General features: G+C 34.5%; 2 protein-coding genes across 3 annotated transcripts; one reads left to right on the plus strand and one right to left on the minus strand.

Annotated features, from left to right (window-relative positions):
- Nucleotides 1-10,353: 10,353 nt before the first annotated feature.
- Nucleotides 10,354-17,317, plus strand: LOC108323762 (type I inositol polyphosphate 5-phosphatase 12). Of its 2 annotated transcripts, XM_017556489.2 has the most exons (9): nt 10,354-12,518; nt 12,803-12,927; nt 13,074-13,158; nt 13,948-14,113; nt 14,216-14,256; nt 14,368-14,635; nt 14,773-14,896; nt 14,980-15,340; nt 16,920-17,317. In XM_017556489.2, the coding sequence occupies exons 1-9, from the start codon at nt 10,677-10,679 to the stop codon at nt 17,196-17,198; spliced, it is 3,291 nt and encodes a 1,096-aa protein (XP_017411978.1). In that variant the 5' UTR covers nt 10,354-10,676; the 3' UTR covers nt 17,199-17,317. The 2 variants fall into 2 exon arrangements, with proteins under 2 accessions (XP_017411978.1, XP_017411977.1); XM_017556488.2 differs by having other exon boundaries at nt 13,948-14,256.
- Nucleotides 17,318-19,756: 2,439 nt separating this feature from the next.
- LOC108330319 (cytochrome P450 77A3-like) lies at nt 19,757-20,701 on the minus strand. Its single transcript, XM_017564810.2, has one exon. It carries the CDS (start codon nt 20,699-20,701, stop codon nt 19,757-19,759), a length of 945 nt encoding a protein of 314 aa, XP_017420299.2.
- Between the last annotated feature and the right edge of the window lie 3,508 nt (nt 20,702-24,209).

Genomic DNA, 24,209 nt, shown 5'->3' on the forward strand with positions numbered 1-24,209 from the left:
TTTTTTTTTTTGCGGGTATCCGCGGGTACCCGGCTGGTAACGGGTCGGGTAACGGGTACGATCTTATTTGGCGGGTTGAGTTGCGGGTAGGCATTACCCGTGTCCGATTCGACCCGTTGCCATCCCTATTTGGGAGTGTTTCATCCTGCACCTCCAAGCTTTTCATCCTATACCTCTAGTTTCCTAAAATATCTCTAATTAATAAGGTGGTTATCTATTAATTTAATATTTATTAAAAATTTCTGTGCTAACCATTAACAACACCTCATACACACCATGAGATATAAATATGTGCACATCATATATCAAAATTCGAGGGACTCTATCGGATCTCCATATTCGATTCTACTTAATTGTACTGTTTATCTTGCAAAGACACTGTCAGATTACAATAATTATAGCCCATTGATTACTCAAGCACAAACAGATACACATGAAACATTGTTTTTAATTTCACAGTAAAATATACACAAATGAATAATACAAAAAAAAGGTAATAGAGATATAAGCTGATACACAAGGTGAAACATTGTTATTTTTCCTTTGTTTCAGTCATTTTCACCGAAAGATCACCATAAGTCATTTTCATCGAAAGATCACCAGAATGACTATCAGCCTACTAAAAGTCTGTGAATGAGAGCGTTCATTTTTAGGATCAGATGTGAAAAGAGGTGAAACAGGAGATTCTAGGACAAAACCATTTGACTTTTGTCTATGCACACATTGAACATCAATCTTGTATAACTCTGGTAGTCTCATTTTCAGTCTAGATTCTTTGACACAATTTTCTCCTTATAAATTTTTAATAAAGTCAAATAATCCTTGATATCAGAAACACAAAGATGAATACAAGAAATAATTTATAAGGAGAAAATTGTGTCAAAGAATCTGGTCAAAGATTTTTTTCACTTTATTAAAGATTAATGATATTTTAATGGAGGGCATTAAAGGCATTTAAGAAAACTTTGGAAGTGCATGATGAAGCCCTTGGAGGAGGAGGATGAAACACCCTTTCTTCTACTAGGTTTGCATCCTTGAAAATTAGTTATATGGGCTAGACTTGACCCAATTCAGTTTTCTTTTTTCAATATTTTTAATGTTTTCATGCTTAGGTTGGCTTGATTTAATCCAATTCTTTTTTATTGAATCTAATTGTGATATTAGCACTCCAATACTTAGACAATATAAGCTCGAAATGACCTATTTCTTTTTTTTTTACTTTTTATTTGTATTTACACTTATATTTATCTTATATTTTGGTTTTTTAATGTTTCATAAACTCAAATCGCAAACCACAAACTCCAAACTTATATTAATGTTTGTTTTTTAGAACCATTTTCGGAATAGGATAAATAAATAAGAAATAATAATAATAATAAGTAAATAATAATATTATTATTAATAAAAAAATAGAAAAAATAAAAATCAGAAATTAAATTAGGCTTGACCCATTTAATCTCTCCATTTCATCTCTTCATTTCTCTAATTGAATCATTTCTTCTACTAGGTTTGCATCCTTGAAAATTAGTTATATGGATTACATTTGTCCCAATTCAGTTTTTTTTTCATATTTTTAATGTATATGCTTAGGTTACGTGGGCTTAATCTAATCCAATCTTTTTTTTCATTGAATCTAATTGTGATATTGGCACTCCAATACTTAGACAATATGGACTGAAAATGATTCATTTTTGTTACTTTTTTACTTTTTATTTTTATTTACACTTATGTATTTATCTTATATTTTTGTTTTTTAATGTTTCATAAACTCATAGCAAACCACAAACTCCAAACTCTACAAACCCTACACCAAAACCCTACACCAAAATCCTAAAACTATAAATCCTAAATCATAAACCCAAACCTCAAACTCTAAAACCAAAACCCCTAAAAAACCCTAAATTATAAACCTCAAACCCTAGTCTACCAAAATCCCAGACCTCAACTCCAAACCCCTAACCTTAAACCTCAAACCTAAAACACTAAATCACAAAACCCCAACCCCAAATCACAAACCCAAACCCTAAAAACCCTACACAATGATCCCTAAAAACTCTAAATCATGAACCTAAGGCTGAAATCCCAAACTCTAAAACTCTAAACTTTAAACCAAAAACCTTAAAAACAATAAACCCTAAACCATAAACTCAAGTTCCAAACTTCAAACCCTAAACCCAGCACCCTAAAATCCCTAAACCAAAACCCCTCAAATCCTTAACCATAAATCTTAAGCCTTAAACCCCAAATCCCAAATCCCAAACAACAAAACCATAAACCCCAACCAAAAACCCTAAACTCTAAAATTCATAAACAAAGACCCCTAAAAAACTCTAAACCATAAAGTTTGATGCACCAAACCCCAAATCTTAAACCAAAATCCTTAAAAAAACCTTAAATCCTAAACCATAAACTCAAGTCTTAAACCCCAAACCCCTAATCCTCAAACCCCAAACCCAAAACCCCAAACCCAAAACCCAAACACCAAATAAAAAAATATCAAACACTTAAACTGTAAATCATAAATCCTAACTCATAAACACTAACTCCTGAACCCTAAACTATGAACCTTAAACCCTAAACTTTACACTCAAAATCCTAATCCCTAAACCCTAGACCCCTACATTATAAAATTTATACCCCACATCCTAAACCCTACACCCTACATTATAAACTTTATACCACACACTCTGAACCTTATACCACACATATTAAACCTCAAAGCCTAAACACCTAAAATCTTAAATTGTAAAACATTATGCCCTAAAAACCCTTAAAAAAGACCGCTAAAAAATCCTAAATCCCAAATCCCATACCCTAAAAACACTGCACCAAAATCCTTAAAAACTATAAATTGTAAACCATAAACCCAAGCCTCAAGTCTCTAAACCCTAAACCACAAAATCTGAAACCCTAAACTCCCAACTTCAAACCTTAGACTCTAAACTCTACACTCAAAATCCTAAACCATAAACCCTACACCCTACATTATAAACCTTACACCATACACCATAAATCCTATACCACACACATTAAATCTTAAACCCTAAAGACCCAAAACCTTAAAATGTAAAACACTAAACTCTAAAAACCCTTGATCATAGACCCTAGACCATAGACCCTAGATCCTAAACCTTAGACTCTTGATCCTAAACCCCAAACCATAGACCCAGACCACCCACCCCCAACCCTCAACCCCTAAACCTTAACCCCCAATCTTAAACCCAAACCAAAAAATCCAAAACCCAAATCCTAATCCCCAAACCTCAAACTCCAAACCCTAAACCCTATACAAAGACCCCTAAAAAACCCTAAACCATAAATCCCTAGACCCTTGGACCCATAGAATCCTACACCCCTTCACCCTTACACTATTACACCCTAGACACCAGACACCCCTAGACAACACCCCTACACCTCAAACACCAGACACCCTTATAGCCTTACACCCTAGACGCCATACACCATATACCATACACCATACACCAGAAACTAGACACGAGACCATAAACCCTAAAGCCCTAAACCTCAACCCTAACCTAAAACTCCTAAAAACCATAAACTATAAACCCCAAATCCCAAACTCCAAACCACAAACTCCAAAAAAACTTAAACCATAAATCGTAAAAACCTTTAAAAAAGACCCCTAAAAATCCTACATACCCATAAATCCAAGCCTCAAACCCCAAACCCCAAAAATCCTACACCAAACCCCCGAACCCCCGAAACCCCGAACCTTGAAACCCGAAACCCCAAAACCCCAAACCCCAAATCTCAAACCCTAAACCCCAAACCCCAAACCCTAAACCCCAAACCCCAAACCCCAAACCCAAACCTCAACCCTAAACCCAAACCTCAACCCTAAACCATAAGCCCTAAACCCTACTAAACCCCAAACTCTAAACCCCAAACCCCAAACCCTAAAAACCCCAAACCCTAAACATGTTTGGACAAAACAAATCCCTCACCTGCATAATATTAGGAGCTAAAAGTGCTTAACAGTTATCACTGAGAAATTTGCACTAACTGTTAGAAGAAAAGATGATCTATTTTTTATTCCCTCCACTGCAACACAATGTTCATAAACCAATGTTATATATGGTTTGTTAGGTTCACTACATAAATATAAGAATCAAAGAAACAAGGTATTTCATACCTCTGCTGCATGTGGAAGCTGATAGTGGACAACAGTTCTAACACTAGGAATATCAAGACCCCTGGCAGCAACATATGCAGCAACAATTATGGCATTTTCATTTTACCAAAAGCGATCAAGGGCCTACATTAAACCAGCGTGCAAACAACAAAATGGTGAGGGAAATAAAACGCAATATTCAATTAAATAAATAAATTACTCAATAATAAGATAATTAATTTCATCAAAATTTCAAGGATATGACTGTCATGCCCCATGAAAGGAGAGGCAAATTAGACCCACACAATGCACATATGGATGGATAATACACAGTCGCGAATGGTTTGACATATGTTCTACTACTTTAACGGTAATAGTGAAAAAAATTTAAAGAAAGTAAAGCTCTATTGCAATGCAACTTTCAACCAATGATAAAATAGAACATTGTATTCTATTGAGAAACAAAATTGTACCTGATCACTCAAAGATTATGTATGTTGCTAAGAATTCAAGAGCACAACTCTATTGCAGATGCAACATTCAACGAATAACAAAAAGTAACTTTTCATTATGTCGAGAAAGAAAAAATAGGGATTTAGGGTTCTTTTGCCAATCGAAAGAAAAAAGGAGAGCGATTAGGATTTTGGCGCTTTACGAAATTTAGAGATTTAACAATGAATGAAGAAGATTACTTACTAGAATGAAAAATAAACCCTAAATGAGAAGAACGACGACTCCGCATGAGACGAATGGACTTCTTCTTCTTGGTGAAAGAGTGAACGAGAGGGACATGGATTGAGTGCGAGGGTGAGACGAGAGAAAGTGAAGTGAGTGGTAGAAAGGGAGTGATGGCAAGGGGGAGCGGCAACGAGAGGGAAAGATTGAGTTGAGTTATAGAAAACCAAATTTAGGGTAAGGTGTGGGAGGGAGATAGGAAAATGAAAATTTATTTTTATTTTTTAATTTATTTGAAAATCCGTATGTAATATTGGTAGGTAAATTTTTTTTTATTATATACGGATTTTACATACAACAAAATCAATATATAAAAATCTGTATATAAAATGTGTATGTAACGTATTTTTAAAAATTCGTATATAAATTTTGTAGGTAAAACTTATGTTATTTATGGATTAAAATCCGTATGTAAATATCAGTCGGTAAATTGAATTTTTCTTTGTGAATTAAAATGAATATAAAGTATAAGAAAAAAATAATAATTCATTTATCGCTTAACTCTTGCTAAGACCTATGATGAGGCCTCTATGAAGTGCAGTAAGAAATTTGTCAACGTCTTGCAAGTTTCCTCTCTCTTATCTTTTATCTTTTTTTTGTTGTTGTTGTTGTTTGTTTTAATTTCATATATGTGTTTGTTTAGTAAGTATTAAATGCCTTTTGCAGTTTCATCACGTTAAATAATCTCCATTATAAAAGTTGCCTTAATTTAATTCACACGGATTTCAATGTGTTACAAGAGTTTCAATTTAAGACTTTTATTTTTAAATTAACACTCTAATTAATATTTTATGAAGTTGTTAATATATATAATTTTAAAATAAAAAGTAAGTTTCCATTTTTACAACCCAAGTCTTAAAAAATCAGTCTTCACATTTATGTTATGAGTTATATATATATATATATATATATATATATGTATGTATGTATGTATGTATGTATGTATGTATGTATGTATGTATGTATGTATGTATGTATGTATGTATGTATGTATGTATGTATGTATGTATGTATGTATGTATGTATGTATGTATGTATGTATGTATGTATGTATGTATGTATGTATGTATGTATGTATGTATGTATGTATGTATGTATGTATGTATGTATGTATGTATGTGTGTGTGTGCGCGCGCGCGTGTGTGTTTGTGGGATTGTTGATTGGGAGGTGAGATTGAGTGGGGTTAGTTGTGTTAGGTTGGGGTTGGGGTTAATGTTGGTGTTGGGTAGGGTTGGGGTTGGGTTGGGTTTGGTTAGGTTAAGTTGGGGTTAGGGTTGGGGAAGGGTTGGGTTGGGTTGGGGTTGGGATGGTTTGGGTTTGGTTAGGTTAAGTTGGGGTTAGGGTTGGGGAAGGGTTGGGTTAGGTTGAGGTTGGGATTGGGTTGGGTTGGGTTGGGTTGGGTTAGGTTGGGTGGGGTCGGGTTGGGGTTGGGCTGGGCTAGGCTACGCTGGGCTGGGCTGGACTAGGCTCAGTTCGGTTCTGTTGGGTTTGGTTCGGTTCGATCTGGTTGGGTTGGGTTGGGCTCAGTTCGGTTCGATTCGGTTGAGATCGGTTTGGTTGGGTTCGGTTCGGTTCGATTGGGTTGGGTTGGGTTCGGTTCGATTGGGTTGGGTTGGGATCAGTTCAATTAAGTTCGGTTGGGTTCGGTGGGGTTGGGTTCGGTTCAATTGGGTTGGGTTGGGTCCGATTGGGTTCGGTTCGGTTCAGTTCAGATCGATTGGGTTGGGTTCGGTTCGGTTGAGTTCGGTTAGGTTCAGTTGGGATCGGTTCGATTAGGTTGGGTTGGGTTAGGTTCGGTCCAATTGGGTTGGGTTCGGTTCGATTCAATTAGGTTGGGTTCGGTTTGATTGGGTTTGGTGTGGTTCGGTTGGGTTCGATTCGGTTCGGTGGGGTTCGATTGGGCTTGGTTGGGTTGGGATTTGATTGGGTTCTTTTCGACCCAACCCCACTTATCCTACCCAACAAAACCTCACCCCACCTGAGCCAACCCACCCTAATCCAACTCAACCCAACAAACCCTAAACCTTAAATCATAAACCATAAACCCTAAACCCTAAGGCCCAAACCCCAACACGCAAACCTCAATCCGTGAACCCCAAACCCTAAACTCCAAATCCTAAACAACAAAACCCTAAACCCCAACCCCAAACCCCAATCCCCAAACCATAAACATTAAACCATAAACCTTAAACCCTAAACCCCAAACCCTCAAACTCCAAACTCTAAACCTTAAACATATACCTTAAACCCTATACCCAAAACCGCAAACCCGAAACCCTAAACCCTAAAGTTTAAACCCTGAACCAAAACACTTAACCTAAATCTTAAACCCTAAACACTAAACCCTAAACCTTAAACACAAATCTTAAACCTCAAACCCTAAATCTCAAACCCCAACTCCAAAACCCAAACCCTAAACTCTAAACGATAAACCTTAAACCTTAAACCTCGAATCCCGAATCCCAAAACCCAAACCCTAAACCCTAAATTATACTCCTAAAGTCTAAACCCTAAACCACATAACCTGAACTCCAAACCCCAAACCCTAAATAGTAAATAGTAAATCCTAAACACTAAATTCTAAATCATAAACCTTAAAGCATATACCCTAAACTCTATATCCTAAACCCCAACACCCAAACCTCGAACCCTAAACCCTAAATCCTGAACCCTAAACTTTAAACCCTAAACCCCAAATACCAAACCCCAAACCCTCAACCATAAACCCTAAACTCTAAACCCCAAATCCCAAACCCCTAAACGCCAAACCCCAAACCCAAAACCCCTAAATCCTAAACTCTAAACCTTAAACGTATACCCCAAACCTTAGACCCCAAACCTCAACCCTAAACCCTAAATTTTAAATCCTAAACCCTAAACACTAACACATCAACCCTACACCCTAAACAAAAACCCTTAACCAAAACCCTAAATCCTAAACATTAAACCCCAAACCTCAAATCCTAAACCTAAAACCCTAAACCTAAAACCTCAAACTCCAAACCCCAAACCTTAAACTCTAATCGATAAACCTTAAACCTTAAACCCTGAACATCGAATCCTAAACCCCCAACCCTAAACCCTAAATCATATCCCCTAAACCCTAAACTCTAAACCCTAAACATTGAACCCCAAACCTTAGTCCCTAACCCTAAATCGTAAATCCTAAACACTAAATTCTAAACCATAAACCTAAAACCATATACCCCAAACCCTGAACCTCGAACCTCGAACCCTAAACTCTAAACCCTAAACCCCAAACCCCAAATCACAAACCCCAAACCACAAACCCAAAACCCTCATATCCAAAACTAAAAACTCTAAACTAAAAATCATAAACTTTAAACCCAAACCCTTAAACCCTAAACCTTAAACCATATATCCTAAATCCTATACCCCAAACTCCAAACCTTAAACCATGAACCCTAAAAACCATAAAATCCCTAAAATTTTTAAACCCTTTTAATCTTTTAATTTATTTTTTTTATATTATTTTTCTGCTTTAAAATGTTTTTTTAATGAGGAATTATTTTAAATAGCTAATTTAGTTTGAAATATAAAAATGTGTTGAAAATAATTTTTTAACTTCATAAATATTTTTTAAAATTATATTAAAAAATATAAGCAAAATTTGCTATTTTTTTTCGAATCTGGACTAAATCTTTTCAAATCTCCAAAAGCACAGAAAAATCTTTGAATATTTTCTAAGCATTTAAAGGTTATCTACAAAAATTGCACATAGGTCTCTCACTCAACCTATAAAAGGAGAGACCTAAGTGAGGTATTTGAATGATCTATTCTCTTAGGTGTAGTTTGCGCAGCTATTTTAGTCCAAACACGCCATTATTTATTTTCATCGTGTTTTGTAACATTTCCTTAAAGTGTTAAGCCTCTAAAATAGGTTTCTTTGTAATTTTAAATAATAAATTCTGAGATAATTAGAACACTCGTATTCGATAAAACAAAATAAGTGTTATTAGTTTTTTTCATTTCTATATTACATAGTGAGAAAACTAAAATGAATGTATCAATGATATCCTAGTTAATTCAATATTTAACAACTCATTGCTAAATAAAAAAAATAAGTATAAAGAATATAAAAATTGGTAGGAGTAAAGTATAAATTGAATTATTAATCTTATACTATATAAAAAGGAAGAAGGTTCTTAAAAATTAATTAAATAGTTACTTTAATTAATTTAATTTAAGTTTTCTAGTTTTTAAGTTAAATTGAGTAACAATCTTTTACAAATTAATGAAGAATCACAATTTCAAAAAAAAAATCAAATTTATAATCGAATTAAATCTTTTAATCCATTTTCCATTTGTTTATTTAATTGCATAACAATATTCCTTGTTTTGTTTTAAAACACCAAAATACCTATAAAGTTTCTTCCTTTATTATAATTATCACAATAGACATTTAAGTAGTTTAACATTTAGTTTTATTTATCATTTATTTTTATTTAATTTGTGCATAACATTCTAACACGTTTATTCTTATTTGTATCGATTTATTTTTTATTTGTTTAATACTCCTAATCCTGTAGGCTTTATGAAAATTTAATTTAATTGAAATCAATGTTATGTTTAGTGAAAGACAACTTGAGATAGTTTTACTTTAACTAGAATTATTAACTACTCATAAGATAATACTGAAATTGCATTAGAAAATAAAGTTTAAATCTAATTTTATATCTTATAAAAACTTTTTAAGATGAGAGTTATATCCACCTGTATATTATCAATATTTTTTATCATGAACAATGTGCCAAAATGAATCCATTACGTGACTTTAAATCACACCTACGGAAGATGAATTAACATAAAACACATGAAACAATACAAATTGAATTAACATATCATGTATTTCCATCGTGTAAAATTACATTCTTTTTTCTCTATTATCAATGCAAAAACTCTCTTGTATTACAAGATAAATACAAATTAATTAAAAATACTTTAGAACTTCGAGATAATTGTACACCAAAACAATTAAACAAAACATACAGTTATTATTACACCAACTGACAGTTAATGACTAAACGATTAAACTAAATATAGCGGCATGCTCTCTTGTAAGTTATTATATTTTAGAGAAACTTATTCTAAAAGGTAATAAATTCTAAATTCTTAAAAATATTTACGTTATCATTTAACTGTACCTTTATTTATTTATGATATTATTGAATATTTTCTATTTCCTATTCAACTAATTTTTTTGTAGTTATTTATTAATGAAAAAATATTTTTATTTAAGCCTTTTTCATTAAAAAAATCATAAGTCTATTCTTTTTTTAAGGATTGTACACATTTTTGTGTTGGGGTTCAACAAGTCTTAGAGCATTATAATTAATTAATATAAAAGACTTTATATTTAAAACGCTGTATATTTAGACATTTAAATATTTTTTTATTTCGAATTTGGAGTATAAACATTTAAAGAAAATTCTGATACAAAAGAAAAGAGCAAACATTTTTTTATTTTACAAGAAATGCTTTTGATAGGAAAATAGAGAGAGAGAGAGAGAGTAATGCATTCTGAATGCTTTTCAGGAGGCTTGGATGATCCCATTCATTCATTCATTCTGTATTAAGAAAGGAAAGGAAACATTGATTTCTGTCCGTAAGCTTGAAGGATGCCGCGCCTTACTTCCCGGTCCTCAAAATTCTTACGTGCTTCCCTCTCTCTCGGCAACCCCTTGAGACCATTTCCCTCGTTATTCATCTTCTCTCTCTCTTCTCTTCCTATCGTACCAATCTTCCTCCTTCCATATCTTGGAACAAACAGGTTGCAGTTAGTGAGCTATGGATGACCGAATCGACGAGGACGAGAATGACAAGGACTTGGCGGGCTTGACCGCTCTTCCACCTCACCGAAAAGCCCATTCTTACAGCCAACAGCTGCGAGGAGCCTCCACGCACAAACGACATCATCGAGTCCGAAAGCACAGTCTAGACGACAGCCGTATATCCAGCAATATTGAGTCTTCGTTTTACGACTCCGACTCCGACGACGACATATTTTCCCGTTCATCCTCTACAAACCCCGGTGGTGGTGAGGAAGAGTACAATGAAGGCAATGACGCGACACAATATCAACCATTGCAGGAATTCATAGGTGCCGGGGGAGGCCCTGGGATCTTTAAGGCTCCTTTTAGAGCGTCCGTTCATCCAGCGAGACCACCATGCCTAGAGTTAAGACCCCATCCCTTGAGGGAGACTCAGGTTGGAAAATTCCTTAGGAACATTGCTTGTACGGAAACACAGTTGTGGGCTGGTCAGGAGGGCGGGGTGAGAGTATGGGAAATTCATAATTCCTACGAACCCGGCAGCGGTCTTGGCGGAAAGGTCAGAAGGGGCGACGAAGACGCTGCTCCCTTTTGTGAATCAGCTGACACCTCTCCCACCTTGTGTTTGGCCGTTGACAATGGTAATAGGTTGGTGTGGAGTGGCCATAAAGATGGCAAGATCAGGTCTTGGAAAATGGATCAACGCTTTGCTACCCCCTTCAAGGAAGGTCTTTCTTGGCAGGCACATAGAGGTCCCGTTCTTTCCATTGTCTTAAGTTCCTATGGCGATCTATGGTCAGGTTCTGAAGGTGGTATTCTTAAGATCTGGCCATGGGAATCCGTCGAAAAATCTCTCTCCCTCTCTCCCGAAGAAAGACACATGGCAGCCTTGCTTGTTGAGAGGTCCTTCGTCGACCTCCGAAGCCAAGTTACCGTCAACGGCGTTTGCAGCATATCTTCTCAAGATGTCAAGTGTTTGCTGTGTGACCATGTTAGAGGTCGAATCTGGTGCGCTGGCCCTCTCTCCTTCTCACTTTGGGATGCCCGTACAAAGGAGCTTCTCAAAGTATTCAACATCGAAGGTCAGGTGGAAAATCGAGTTGACATGTCATCCGTCCAGCAGCAGGATCAAGCCATTGAAGACGAAATGAAGGTCAAGTTTGTTTCCTCCTCAAAAAAGGAGAAATCCCAGGGTACTAGCTTTCTACAGCGCTCACGTAATGCCATAATGGGAGCTGCTGATGCCGTTCGTCGAGTTGCAACCAAGGGAGCTGGGGCATTTGTCGACGATACCAAAAGAACCGAAGCTCTTGTGCAAACAAGCGATGGAATGATTTGGAGTGGATGTACCAATGGCTTACTTGTGCAATGGGATGGCACCGGGACCCGTGTGCAGGATTTTAACCGCCATCCTTGTGCTATCCAATGCTTCTGTACTTTTGGAACACGCTTATATGTTGGCTATGTCAGTGGTATTATCCAAGTACTGGACCTCGAAGGCAATCTCATTGCAGCTTGGGTTGCTCATAATGGTCCCGTCATCAAATTGGCTGTTGGCTCTGATTATGTTTTTAGCTTGGCTACACATGGTGGCCTGCGGGGCTGGATTATTGCATCTCCAGGTCCTGTTGACAACATGATAAGATCCGAGTTGGCCGCAAAAGAACTCATTTATACCCGCCGGCACAATGTCAGAATTTTGATTGGCACATGGAATGTCGGTCAAGGTAGAGCTTCGCAGGATTCACTCTCCTCATGGCTGGGTTCCATCGCGTCAGATGTAGGCATTGTTGTCGTTGGTTTGCAAGAAGTGGAGATGGGTGCTGGTTTCCTTGCAATGTCAGCCGCAAAAGAAACTGTAGGATAAAATTTCATTCATTTGCCAGCTTTATCTAACCATATCATTTTTCTTCGTAAACACAAGCTTTTGCTTTACTCTAAAATGAAATGATAATGAGAATTATGCTGATTGATGGAATTAAATGGAGTCAGTTTGTGTACTATATGACTGCCCGTATCCTAATAATAACCAATCACAAATTTTCTAATCAAGTATTTTATGTATATCAATCTCCGGAACCTCTTATGCTGTGTAATGCGCATATTATATTCATGCATTGACTGCCTATATCACAATTGTAGGTAGGTCTTGAAGGAAGTGCAATGGGGCAGTGGTGGCTGGATACTATAGGAAAGGCTTTAGAAGAAGGGAAAGCTTTCGAACGCATGGGCTCTAGGCAGCTTGCTGGCTTGCTTGTATCTCTTTGGTGAGTGATTATAATGAAAGTGTGTTCCAGATTAAACCATTTAGCCTAGTAAATTTCTGTTCCCGTTTTCTTTTTGTTATATACTTGTTGGATATCTATCTTTATTCTTTCCATTCTTATTTTATGAGTTGACATTTCTTAATTAGGGTAAGAAAGAATCTTAGAACACATGTTGGGGACATTGATGCTGGGGCCGTCCCGTGTGGTTTTGGACGCGCAATTGGTAATAAGGTTTGTATCAATTCCGCTAACTGCTTCATAATTATTTGATTAGAACGTGGTGCTTTAGTTATGTCAATCAAATGCAGTACCCTTCTGTTAAAGTTTGTAAGTTATTATGATCTCAGCCATTTGTTAAAATGAAGTTCAGGGGTTTAACCTAAAGTGTTTAAGAACTTTCTCTTTAGTTAATTTATTTCTTGATTTCCTGTGGTGTATATTCTGTAGTTCTTCTGGTTAACTTTGAAGGTCAGCTGCGAAATTTCATCCAATTAAGCAAAATTTGGTTTCCCTATATCTGATCTTGGTTAGGGAATTGGGCATATTATTTCAAATTTTAGACCGCTGTAATTGGGTGTTATTTTGAGTGATGTATACTTACTAAATCATACTATTTATTAGCATAGAAAAAAAAAAAAAAGGAAACTAGATATGCTCTAGTTACAATGTTAATTGGGAGAAAGAACGGTGAGAGGAGAAAATACAGATTGAATAAATGATCATAGAAGAAACAACCAGGGAACATAGATTGCCTTCTCTGTTTATTGCACCATGCCAGATGGAATGCTTCTCACTATTCTGGTTAAGTATTTGATTTTGCAACAATGAGTTACAATTTTATAGTGCGTTCAAATTCATTTTTTTGCCGGGAAGTCATATTGATGTTGCTTGTACAAAAACTGGATAGGGACGAAATAAAAAAAAATTTCTTCCATTGAACTATTTTCACTTATGAACGTTGGTTTTTTTTTCTTGTCATTGAAATGAACACTTATTACATGGTAATTATTGATCCATCAGGGAGGAGTGGGTTTGAGAATCAGAGTGTATGACAGGATAATGTGCTTTGTGAATTGTCACTTGGCTGCACATTTGGAAGCAGTTAATCGGCGGAATGCTGATTTTGATCACATTTATCGAAATATGGTGTTCACCCGATCGTCCAACCTACTTAATACTGCAGCTGGTATGGTACCATACCTGTTCTTGCTTTGCTCTCTTGCCTTCTCCACATATTTATTTTGGCTACTTTACTCTTCTGGCTTGCCATTGGTCCTCTCTGTTACAGCTGGCGTCTCTACTGCTGTTCATGTGCTTCGTGGTACCAATGTGAGTCTCATGCTTACACTTTAGATCTTGATTATGTCCATCTTCACGCCTTTCCATCAATATCTTCATCATAAATTCATAGCAGTTCATGGTCCATTGTTTGTGTCCTAGACTACTGGTGGAAGCTCTGAGGAACCAAAACCTGACTTATCTGAAGCTGATATGGTGGTATTTTTTGGTGATTTCAACTATCGCCTTTTTGGTATATCTTATGATGAAGCCAGGGACTTTGTTTCTCAAAGATGCTTTGATTGGCTTAGAGAAAAGGATCAGCTGAGGGCAGAGATGAAAGCTGGAAAAGTTTTCCAGGGAATGCGGGAGGCACTTATCAAATTTCCTCCTACATATAAATTTGAGAGACATCAACCAGGTTTAGGAGGTAAATAGATGGCATGTCAAGTACTGCTTTTGGTGCTTGTTTGTTAAATGATGATTTCAATTTGGTTCCTCAAACTGATTCCAATTATTAACTCAATGAAGGTGACAGTTTCGATAATGCAATAACTCATTTTTCAGGGTATGATTCTGGAGAGAAAAAGCGAATTCCGGCCTGGTGTGACAGAATAATATACCGCGATACTCGGGCAGCTCCAGTTTCTGAGTGCAATTTAGACTGTCCTGTTGTGGCATCAATTTTACAGTATGTTACTTGGTCACCATTGCTTTTCTGTTTTCTGTTTTTCCTGTTGGATACGGTTTGTCATCACTGAAACCGTTTGACAGGTACGATGCTTGCATGGATGTGACTGATAGTGATCACAAACCTGTCCGGTGTAAATTCAATGTAAAAATTTCCCATGTTGATAGATCAATAAGGAGAAAGGAGTTTGGGATAATTATGAAATCAAATGAGAAAATAAGATCTATTCTTGAAGATTTATGTTATGTTCCGGAAGCCACTGTTAGCCCAAACAGTTTAGTCCTCCAGAACCTGGACACTTCATTCTTACTTATTACTAACAGAAGTACAAAGGATAAAGCTATATATAAAATTACTTGTCAAGGCCAGTCTATAGTCAAGAATGATGGACAGGCACCTGATTATAGCCCAAGAGGTGGCTTTGGCTTTCCTAGATGGCTTGAGGTATTATTTTTTTTACTTAAATCATCGTTTCCTTTTTTGTTCACAGTTGGCAAGGAACTTAGATGCAAATCCTACCAGATGTATAAAGTTTGGGTGACTATCTAAAATTAAACAGTTTACAGTCTGTTTGAGTCGGCATTGTTACTTAACTTGCAGGACATGAATTGTGAGTTTGTGGGTTGGATTCTCTATAATCCACTTCATCTCTTTCAGATTCTTGTGTCCTTTTTCGTCTTTTCCTCTTCCTGAACAAAATAAAACAGTAAAACAATTTTCAAACACATCAAGTTTTCAATGTTAAGAGAATGGATTCCTTAACCAAAGTTTGGAGTTCGATTTTAGGTTGAGCATAACTTGCTCCACTCCAAGTGGGCAATCCATCAAGAGGGCCGAGTTTTGAAAAAATGATTTTTATCTTTCTAAAATATGAAGTGATTGAGGGGATTTGAAAGGATTTGAAGATTTTTTTGTTGTTTATTTGAATGAATTTGGAGATAAGTGAGAATGAATCTGGAAGTAAAGTTTGTAAGAATTAGTGTAGGATTTGATTGACGTGACAAATTAAAAAAATTTACTTCCAAATCCACTTTCATTTACCTCCAAATTCACTCAAATAAACAACAAAAAAATTTATCTTCAAATCCTCTCAAATCTCCTCAATTACTCTCCCCAAATCCATTCAAGTGAACAAACCTTTATTATTTTTTTTAAATATATGAGTTTTAGTTCTTTAAAATGGTTTTTACTTTAATCTTCAGATAGATAAATAATATTTGTTTTATGGATTTTAAGAATATTTTTTAAGTGATACAGGACTACATTATATTAAAATACTTAGTTAGTGTCATATAATGTTAGGATACAAAATAGTAATTTTTATTTTGAAAGAATAAAAACGTTTTTTGAACAAAAACTAAAACCATAACTTACTCTACAAAATTAAAAACATATTTACGTTTAAACAAACTTAGGAACATGACTGTAACATACATTGTGCATTTTCTGTAAATGAAAAAAAAATACTCTTTTCTTAAACAGTGCTATAGTTTTCAATACTTGTCCACCCACAACTCACAAAACACCTTGGATATTCAGTTTGATTCATATTACTTAAAAATACAAGAAGTTTTACTCCATTTGGTTATTATAAACTTTTACAAATGAATATTATTTACTGGTCTTTAATATTGCTTTATAATTTGTAAATGGACTAAATGATTCATTAATATGCTAAATAATAATTCTCTTTCTTCTCTGTTTTTAAAAATAATTGCTAGGGGGAAAATAAAAGTTAGCAGCTGATTGAATTAATTTACTATCTAACTCTTAGTTAGCACACAAAATGAAATAAAATAAGGATATGTTGTTACTGAACTTTGTTTGTGACTGTTTAAATAAAGTTTACTACTACTCTCTTTTTTCCGTGGAGATATATCATGAATTTGTAAGTAATCTTAATATGATATGTAAGCACAGATAAAGAGAGTTTTGTTACTGAGGGAAGGGACTCAATGGCTTATATGAACTGCCAGGAGTTTACCCAATGTAATGATGCTACTTAAAAATGTCTTTTAATTAGGTTACTCCAGCTGCCGGCATGATTAAACCAGAGCAAAATGTAGAGATTTCGGTCCGTCATGAAGATCTTCATAACCCAGAAGAATCTGCAAATGGCGTGCCACAGACCTGGTGGAATGAGGACACCCGAGATAAGGAAGTCATTTTGATTGTTCATGTACAAGGCAGTTCTTCCGTCCAAACTTCTTGTCGGCATATTCATGTGCGGCACTGCATGTCTGCAAAGACAGCTCGAATTGACTCAAAATCCAACAGTGCTAGAAGAAATCAAATAAGCTAACTACACAGATTAGTTTCAGAAGTTTTGTAGTTCCACACCTACTCTTTTTCGGACACATCCACAATTTCGGACATTTTCTTTTATTGCTGAACATACGAAAGCTCTTTGCTTTTAGAACAGATTAGGTTGTCATAATCCCTTTCTATTGATTTTCTGTATTAGTCTAATTTTTAAGAAATCATTTTTTTAAAATTTATCTTGATTCTTAAGATTATTTCTTTGACAAACCATCTCTCAAAAATACATTCAAAATTATGGGACAATGGAAACCAACTTTCCTAGTAATACATAATGGTTAGGCTAAAGCTTCCGCACTCCACATTTCATCATAAAACCTTCCGACGTAAAAAGAAGGGTAATTGATTTTCAAAAACAATTCTAAAATTATTTATTATGTTCCGGAAAATAAATTACAGAAGAAGTGATAGAGAAGTGACAAAACGTAAAAAGAAAATGATAGGATGCACAAAAGTAATTGGTTATACATGTTCAGCCTGACTCGTATCGCTAACACCTATCTATCCACTCAGTTTTTAATTTATTAAGATAAAAAATTATGTTATTTGATTTGTGTGTACGGGATCAAATAGTATTTTGTAGTTTTCAATTTTTTTCTTTTCTCGATATCATAAGTTTTTGCAAGAGGGATCAAATAGTATTTTGTAGTTTTCAATTTTTTTCTTTTCTCGATATCATAAGTTTTTGCAAGAGGAGTCGAGTCCAGGCTTGAGGTTAGAGTTAAGAAGGAAATATGAATCTTGAAATGAACAAAAAGAGATCATTCTTGGAAAATGAAACTAAGTTGAAGCACAAATATGTGATAAGAATGAAGTATCATAAAAGTATTGTATTCTAAGTTTAACGAGCAGAAGGAGATTGTTGGATCTTATCAACAAGTGTCAACATCAAAATTTATAATAGAAGAGATGTTTTAAGAAAAGTGGTTGACCTTGGCTTGAGATGGAAGATTTCAAGCACCAAAAGAAGAAGTACATCAAAACGTTTGTTTTGTAAGAAAGGGCAATGTTGGTGAGTTTGGAGCATGGTGAATGAAGGAAGGAGAAGAAAAATCTTGAGTAGCTTAAAGGATGTCTATGATAACTGGTGTTGAAGAGGTTACCATGAATGATCTAATTCAAAGATACAGGTAATGAATGATCTAATTCAAAGATACATGTTACGAAGGTTGTGTTTGGACTAAGAGTTTTTGGTTTTGCTTGGGGTTGAGTATTCCTTAATGTAACTAGTATGATAAATGAGTCATGGTTACCTACAAGAGGGTTTTAAAGTTGAGTTGGTGGTTTTTATACATTTGCGGTCAAGTAAAGATATTTCATGTGTGTGGCATGCCTCGTGGTGTTCAAAGGATTCAAATTCAAAGTCTATATGAAATGTTTTCTTTACAAAATTGGGACATAATCTCAAGGGTGGCTTGGTTGTTTTTCAATCTCATTCTTGTGGATTATGAGAAGAGATTTTCCATGATTCAAGAAGGTGAGTCGGTGGTTGTGCATGAAGCGTAGATTAAGCTAAAGAGTGGCGACAAAGTGTCACATTCTTGAGTTTCATTGATAGAATTAAAAAAAAATATACATATACATCGCTTTAAAAAGGAATGTCCTCAAATTTTATTCATTCATTTATTGTCATTATTCTAAAGTTGATATTAATGTGAGTGTTAAATAATCATACCTGATCTTTAAAATTAACTAACTCAAAGAAAATATTTTTTTTATCATATATGCAATGAAATATTATCTTTTATTAACAACACTTCCTATTTTAAAAAAATTACATTTATCGTGTTTAGTACATAATTAATTAATAAATCTTTAATGGTCTTTAAGTAGATTTTTCATTTAAGATGTTAAATATTAAGATAAGAGTTTGATGATAAGTGAAAGAATGGACCCATAAATATAAAATTTAATTAAGATAAATTTTAACTTAAGACTTTAATACCCTATTGAGAAGTAAACTTTAAACTTAATTTAACTCTACAAAATTGATTTACAATGTTATATTTGTGGTTACTTAATTGGTTTACTTCTAGTTAACATGAAACTTCTAATTCATAATTTTTTAATACAAAATTAAAGAAATTTGAAACATTTTGAAAACTCTAAATATGGCTGTCATCCAAACATACTTTATATTTAATTTAAAAGTTAAACTCATTCTTCCATTTTATTATGTGTTACTTTTAATGTAAATTTTGAGAAAAAGAATTTCCAAGATAAATTGCTATGAATAATATGTGGAAGAATCATATATGATATGAATATAGGTGATAACATTGTTTGATATTTTCACATGTTCCGCTCAAACTCTAGTACTTTGGCACCATAGTTTTTTTTAGGTTTAATTGCTTGTTTTGTCCCCAGTTTTGTTGAAGTGTGTCAAGTTCGTCCATTCTTTTAAAAAAGTTGCAAGTTCGTCCACACGTGGTTTAAAAGTGTCAATTGCATCCTAACGTTGAAAAATTTGCATCAATGAAGTCCTCTCCGTTAAATATAGACTAACAGTGTTAACTGATTGATGATTTGGCAGTAGAGAATTTAACGTGACAAAAGAGTGGCAATATTGGTAATGACGTGTGAATGAAATGTTGGGTGACATGGCATTAGGTGAAACTTCGTATGAAGATGCTTGATGATACTAGAAAGAAGACATCTGTTGAGGAGATGCGTCAAAGTGATTCTAGTCGTCGTCGATGAGGAAGGGGAAATGATTCTTGCTTTAGGCGCGATGGACGACCAGTGGAAAGCCTGCGCCATCTTAGCCAATAACAAGTTTATATGCACCATGCCTAAACTCCACGCCGGACAAATCCTCCTCCCTATACCGAAGGGCATCATCCTCACACCTTTCGTTCCGGTCACGTCCACGTCAACCCCATCCCCGCTCAAAAACCTTTCGGGTCGGAACTCATTCGGATCCTCCCACATATTCGGATCCTCCGTCAACCAGGCCGTGTAAAACTCCACACTCGCGTTCTTCGGGACCGTATACCCTCCCAGCTTAGTATCCTCTGTCACAGCGTGGGACAGCACGAAGTGGCTCGGCGGGTGACGCCGGAAGGTCTCCTTCACCACGGCGCTCAGGTAAGGCATCCTCTCAACGTGACTCTCCGTAATCACCCCGTCCTTCCCCACACAGTCCACAATCTCTTTGTACAACCTCTCCTGAATCTCTTGATCCACCACCAAATGAAACAGCGCCCACTCCACCGCGGTGGCGCTCGTGTCCGTCCCAGCGCTGATAACCTCCGACACGAGCGTCACGAGCTCTTCCTCCCCCAACTGTCCACGTCCAGGCACCTCCAACCCGAACAACGAGTCCAAGTAAGCAGCCCCAACGGGACTCGCCATTTCATCTCCGGAGAATCTCCCTTCCACGTAGGCCTTTCTATTCCTTATCAACGGCGCCAACAGTTCGACCTGTCTTTTCCTCAACTCTCTGGCAACTTGCAGCGTGAAGGTTATTCTTTGAACCCGTTTCATGGGGAAGAAGACCAGGGTTTGCGGTTAAAGGCGTGAATGTTTTACCCTCCGACGAGTTCACGGCGCAAGGGTTCTGATTTATGGAAATCTTTTTGGGTTTCACGGCGCAAGTCTGGGTTTCGCTAATTTTAGGATTAGGATTCCAATTGAGAAGGTTAGGGTTTCCAACCTGTTCTTGCAAATTAGGGAGATTTCTCTTATGTAATTGGAATTAAGATGATTGAAATTAGGGTTGTTGAGCTTGTTCTGCTTTTTGGGTGGTTATGAGTTCGTGATTTGGGTTTTCTATTGATTCACGGTATAGGGTTTCCGGGAACAATATGCAAGGAGCGAAAACTGATAAAGACCCAGAAGGATAATCAGAATTGGGAAATTGGGAATCTTGCAAGTTGATATTAGGAATCGTGTAAGTTGAAACTGTAATTCCATGTCACCCAACATTTCATTCACACGTCATTACCAATATTGCCACTCTTTTGTCACGTTAAAATTCTCTACTGCCAAATCATCAATCAGTTAACACTGTTAGTCTATATTTAACGGAGAGGACTTCATTGATGCAAATTTTTCAACGTTAGGATGCAATTGACACTTTTAAACCACGTGTGGATGAACTTGCAACTTTTTTAAAAGAATGGACGAACTTGACACACTTCAACAAAACTGGGGACAAAATAAGCAATTAAACCTTTTTTTTATATCCATTTATTAATTTTCACCCTGTTTGATATTTTCACATGTTTGATATTTTTCCATTGTTTGATATTTTCACATGTTCCGCTCAAACTCTAGTACTTTGAACTATGATTTAATATTTTTCACTCTATTTATTTTTTTATAAAATACAAAAATTAACTTTTTATAAAATACAAAAAGTATTTTTTATTGAAATCATTTTATCCCTGTGAAAATTGTCAAATGATAATTAAGTGATGTCAACTAAACTTTTTCCTTCAACTCAAAGTTCAACACAAATTCAAAAACACGTTATATTTTGGTATATTGAGAAATATTTATCAGTAGTAATTTAGTTGTGTTATGCCATCTTATAGGCAAGTTCGATCCCATATCATGGTTTCATGAAGATACCTTTAACATGCTTTTATATTATTTCTTGAAAAAAAATTTAAAGAATTTAACATGTTTAGAATTTAATGACTTCATTTTATCTATTAGGCATGACATCCTTTACAGCTAATTTTTTCTGACATAAATGTTTCTTTTAATTTTTTTTTAACCGTGCAAATATGCACAATTTGTTTGAAATAAATAAGTAATAAATATGGTATTTATTTTATATGAATATTGTATTTTAGAATTGATAATGTATTTAAAAAAGAGATTTAATTATTTTAATATTAAAATTTTAAAATATAAATAAAGTTTTTATAAACAAGTTTTATTGTTTAAAAATCTTTTTCTGGAGCTCTCTTCTTTTACTTTAGATTTTTTCACATTCCGTTCATCTGATTGAATATTAGAAATTTCTCAAGTGATATTTGTATTGAGATCTCCATTTATGTGTGATCAGTTTCTCCAATAAGGTAAGATGATTTTATGTTCCTTTTCTTGGTATGTATGTTCTTCTTGTGTGTGTGAATCATATTAGTTCATATGTAGTGTTTGAGTCTTCTATACGAGTCTCTGCTGATAAGTGATTTTAATAATGTGTCCAAATCTTTTTTGTGTTGTTCCTAGGTATAAATAGGACATTATGTGAATTTGAAGGGATTTAAGATTTCTTAGAGCATTTGCATATGTCTTTCAGGTAAGAGAAGTTAATTGTACAGTTTTTATGTGATTGATATCTTGTAATTGTTAATTGTATGCTTATGATTGAGTTATGTGATTGAGTATGAGGTGTTGAATTGAAAATAAGTTTTTAAATTGGCTTACTTTAATTATATGACGAAATTGAAAATTTTGCTTGATTGGTATTGTAGATGTTGTTGTTTGAATTAATGAAGGCATTGTAATTTGAATTTTGGTATGTTTGTGCACCTTTAATAGTTGTTGAACTCTTTGGCATGGCTAGAATGACATAAATTTGCATAATTATGTTCTACAAAATTATGCAAACTTGTTGGACGAGGATATGCTTGTTGGTGAACGCAAAGTCAGAGAGTTGTTGACTTGGTTGTCTCCAAGCAAGAGCATACTCGTTAAGTGAAGTCAAAGTCAGAGAGTTACTGACACGGTGGTTGCTGGACGAGAATATATTCATTCCCAAGGTCTGAGAGCTCATTAACTTGACAGTGGTTGAGTGAGACAAGTCTCACTGGGTGACTTTTGATAAAATTTAAATTTGTAAGTTCTAGTGATGATCTTGCTGGATGAGCTATCTAGTCGCTAGGTAAGTGGACTTTCAGGAACTACTCGCTGAGAGAGTAAATATTTTTGCTGAGCAAGATTACAAAGTTTGACTCTATTTTCTTATATGTTCTATTATGATATTTTTAGTGTGTGATATTGTGAATGCTAAAAATGATAATTGGTTTATGATGTTTATGTGAGAATGGTTCATAGATTTGTGGATAAATATGTATGTGAATATTGATGTATGAAACGACGATGATGATGGGAAATGTATCTGTTTGGCGTAATTTCAGAGATTACATGAGGAAATTTTGTGGTGACAGTTCTACTTAAGGGGTTTTATCTTTGTTAAAGATGTTAACAGACTAATCTTGTATGTGGTTAGGTAAAACTCATTAGCAATGTCTTTATAAAGCAGTAAAGTCTAATATCAATACTATATTAATATTAGTTTACCCTTTCTTTTATATTATTTTGTTTACGTGTCATAAACAATGTCAACATATCATGAGGTAGCAGATAATATGGTGCAAGATGAAGGTGATGCAACGATTTAGTTCTAAGTAGATATAATTGTGTTTAGTTTTTTTTAAGACCTTTATTATTCTTTGTTTTATTCCATGTAGTGTCTCTTAGTTATATAGAAAGGTTCTATATATATATATATATATATATATATATATATATATATATATATATATATATATATATATATATATATATATATATATATATATATATATATATATATATATATATATTGGTATTGTGGTTATACTTTAATAGTTATAATAACATTAGATATTTTTAAATGATATGTTCTTAAATATTAAATAAGCGAGCAGTGATATATTATTAAATGAGATATTACATATTTTACTCTCTTTTTTCATCATAGTAAATTTTTTATTAAATTAAAATGATTTTTTATTAGTGATATAATTTTTTATTAAATTATAAAATAATTTTTTATCAGTGAAATTAAATATATAATTAAACTATGAAATAATTTTAACGGAAAGGTAATTATAAAAATAAATATTTTCTATAATTTTATTATAGATAAATTTATTGTTGCGTAAATAATTTATTTATTATTTTATTATAGTTATTTTTTCATTGTGTAAATAATTTTTTATTATGAATAATTATTTGAATTTTAAAAAACTACTAACAGGGTAAAATTAGAAAA

Source organism: Vigna angularis, chromosome 1 (genome assembly GCF_016808095.1).
Source record: "Vigna angularis cultivar LongXiaoDou No.4 chromosome 1, ASM1680809v1, whole genome shotgun sequence".
NCBI classification, from domain to species: Eukaryota; Viridiplantae; Streptophyta; class Magnoliopsida; order Fabales; family Fabaceae; genus Vigna; species Vigna angularis.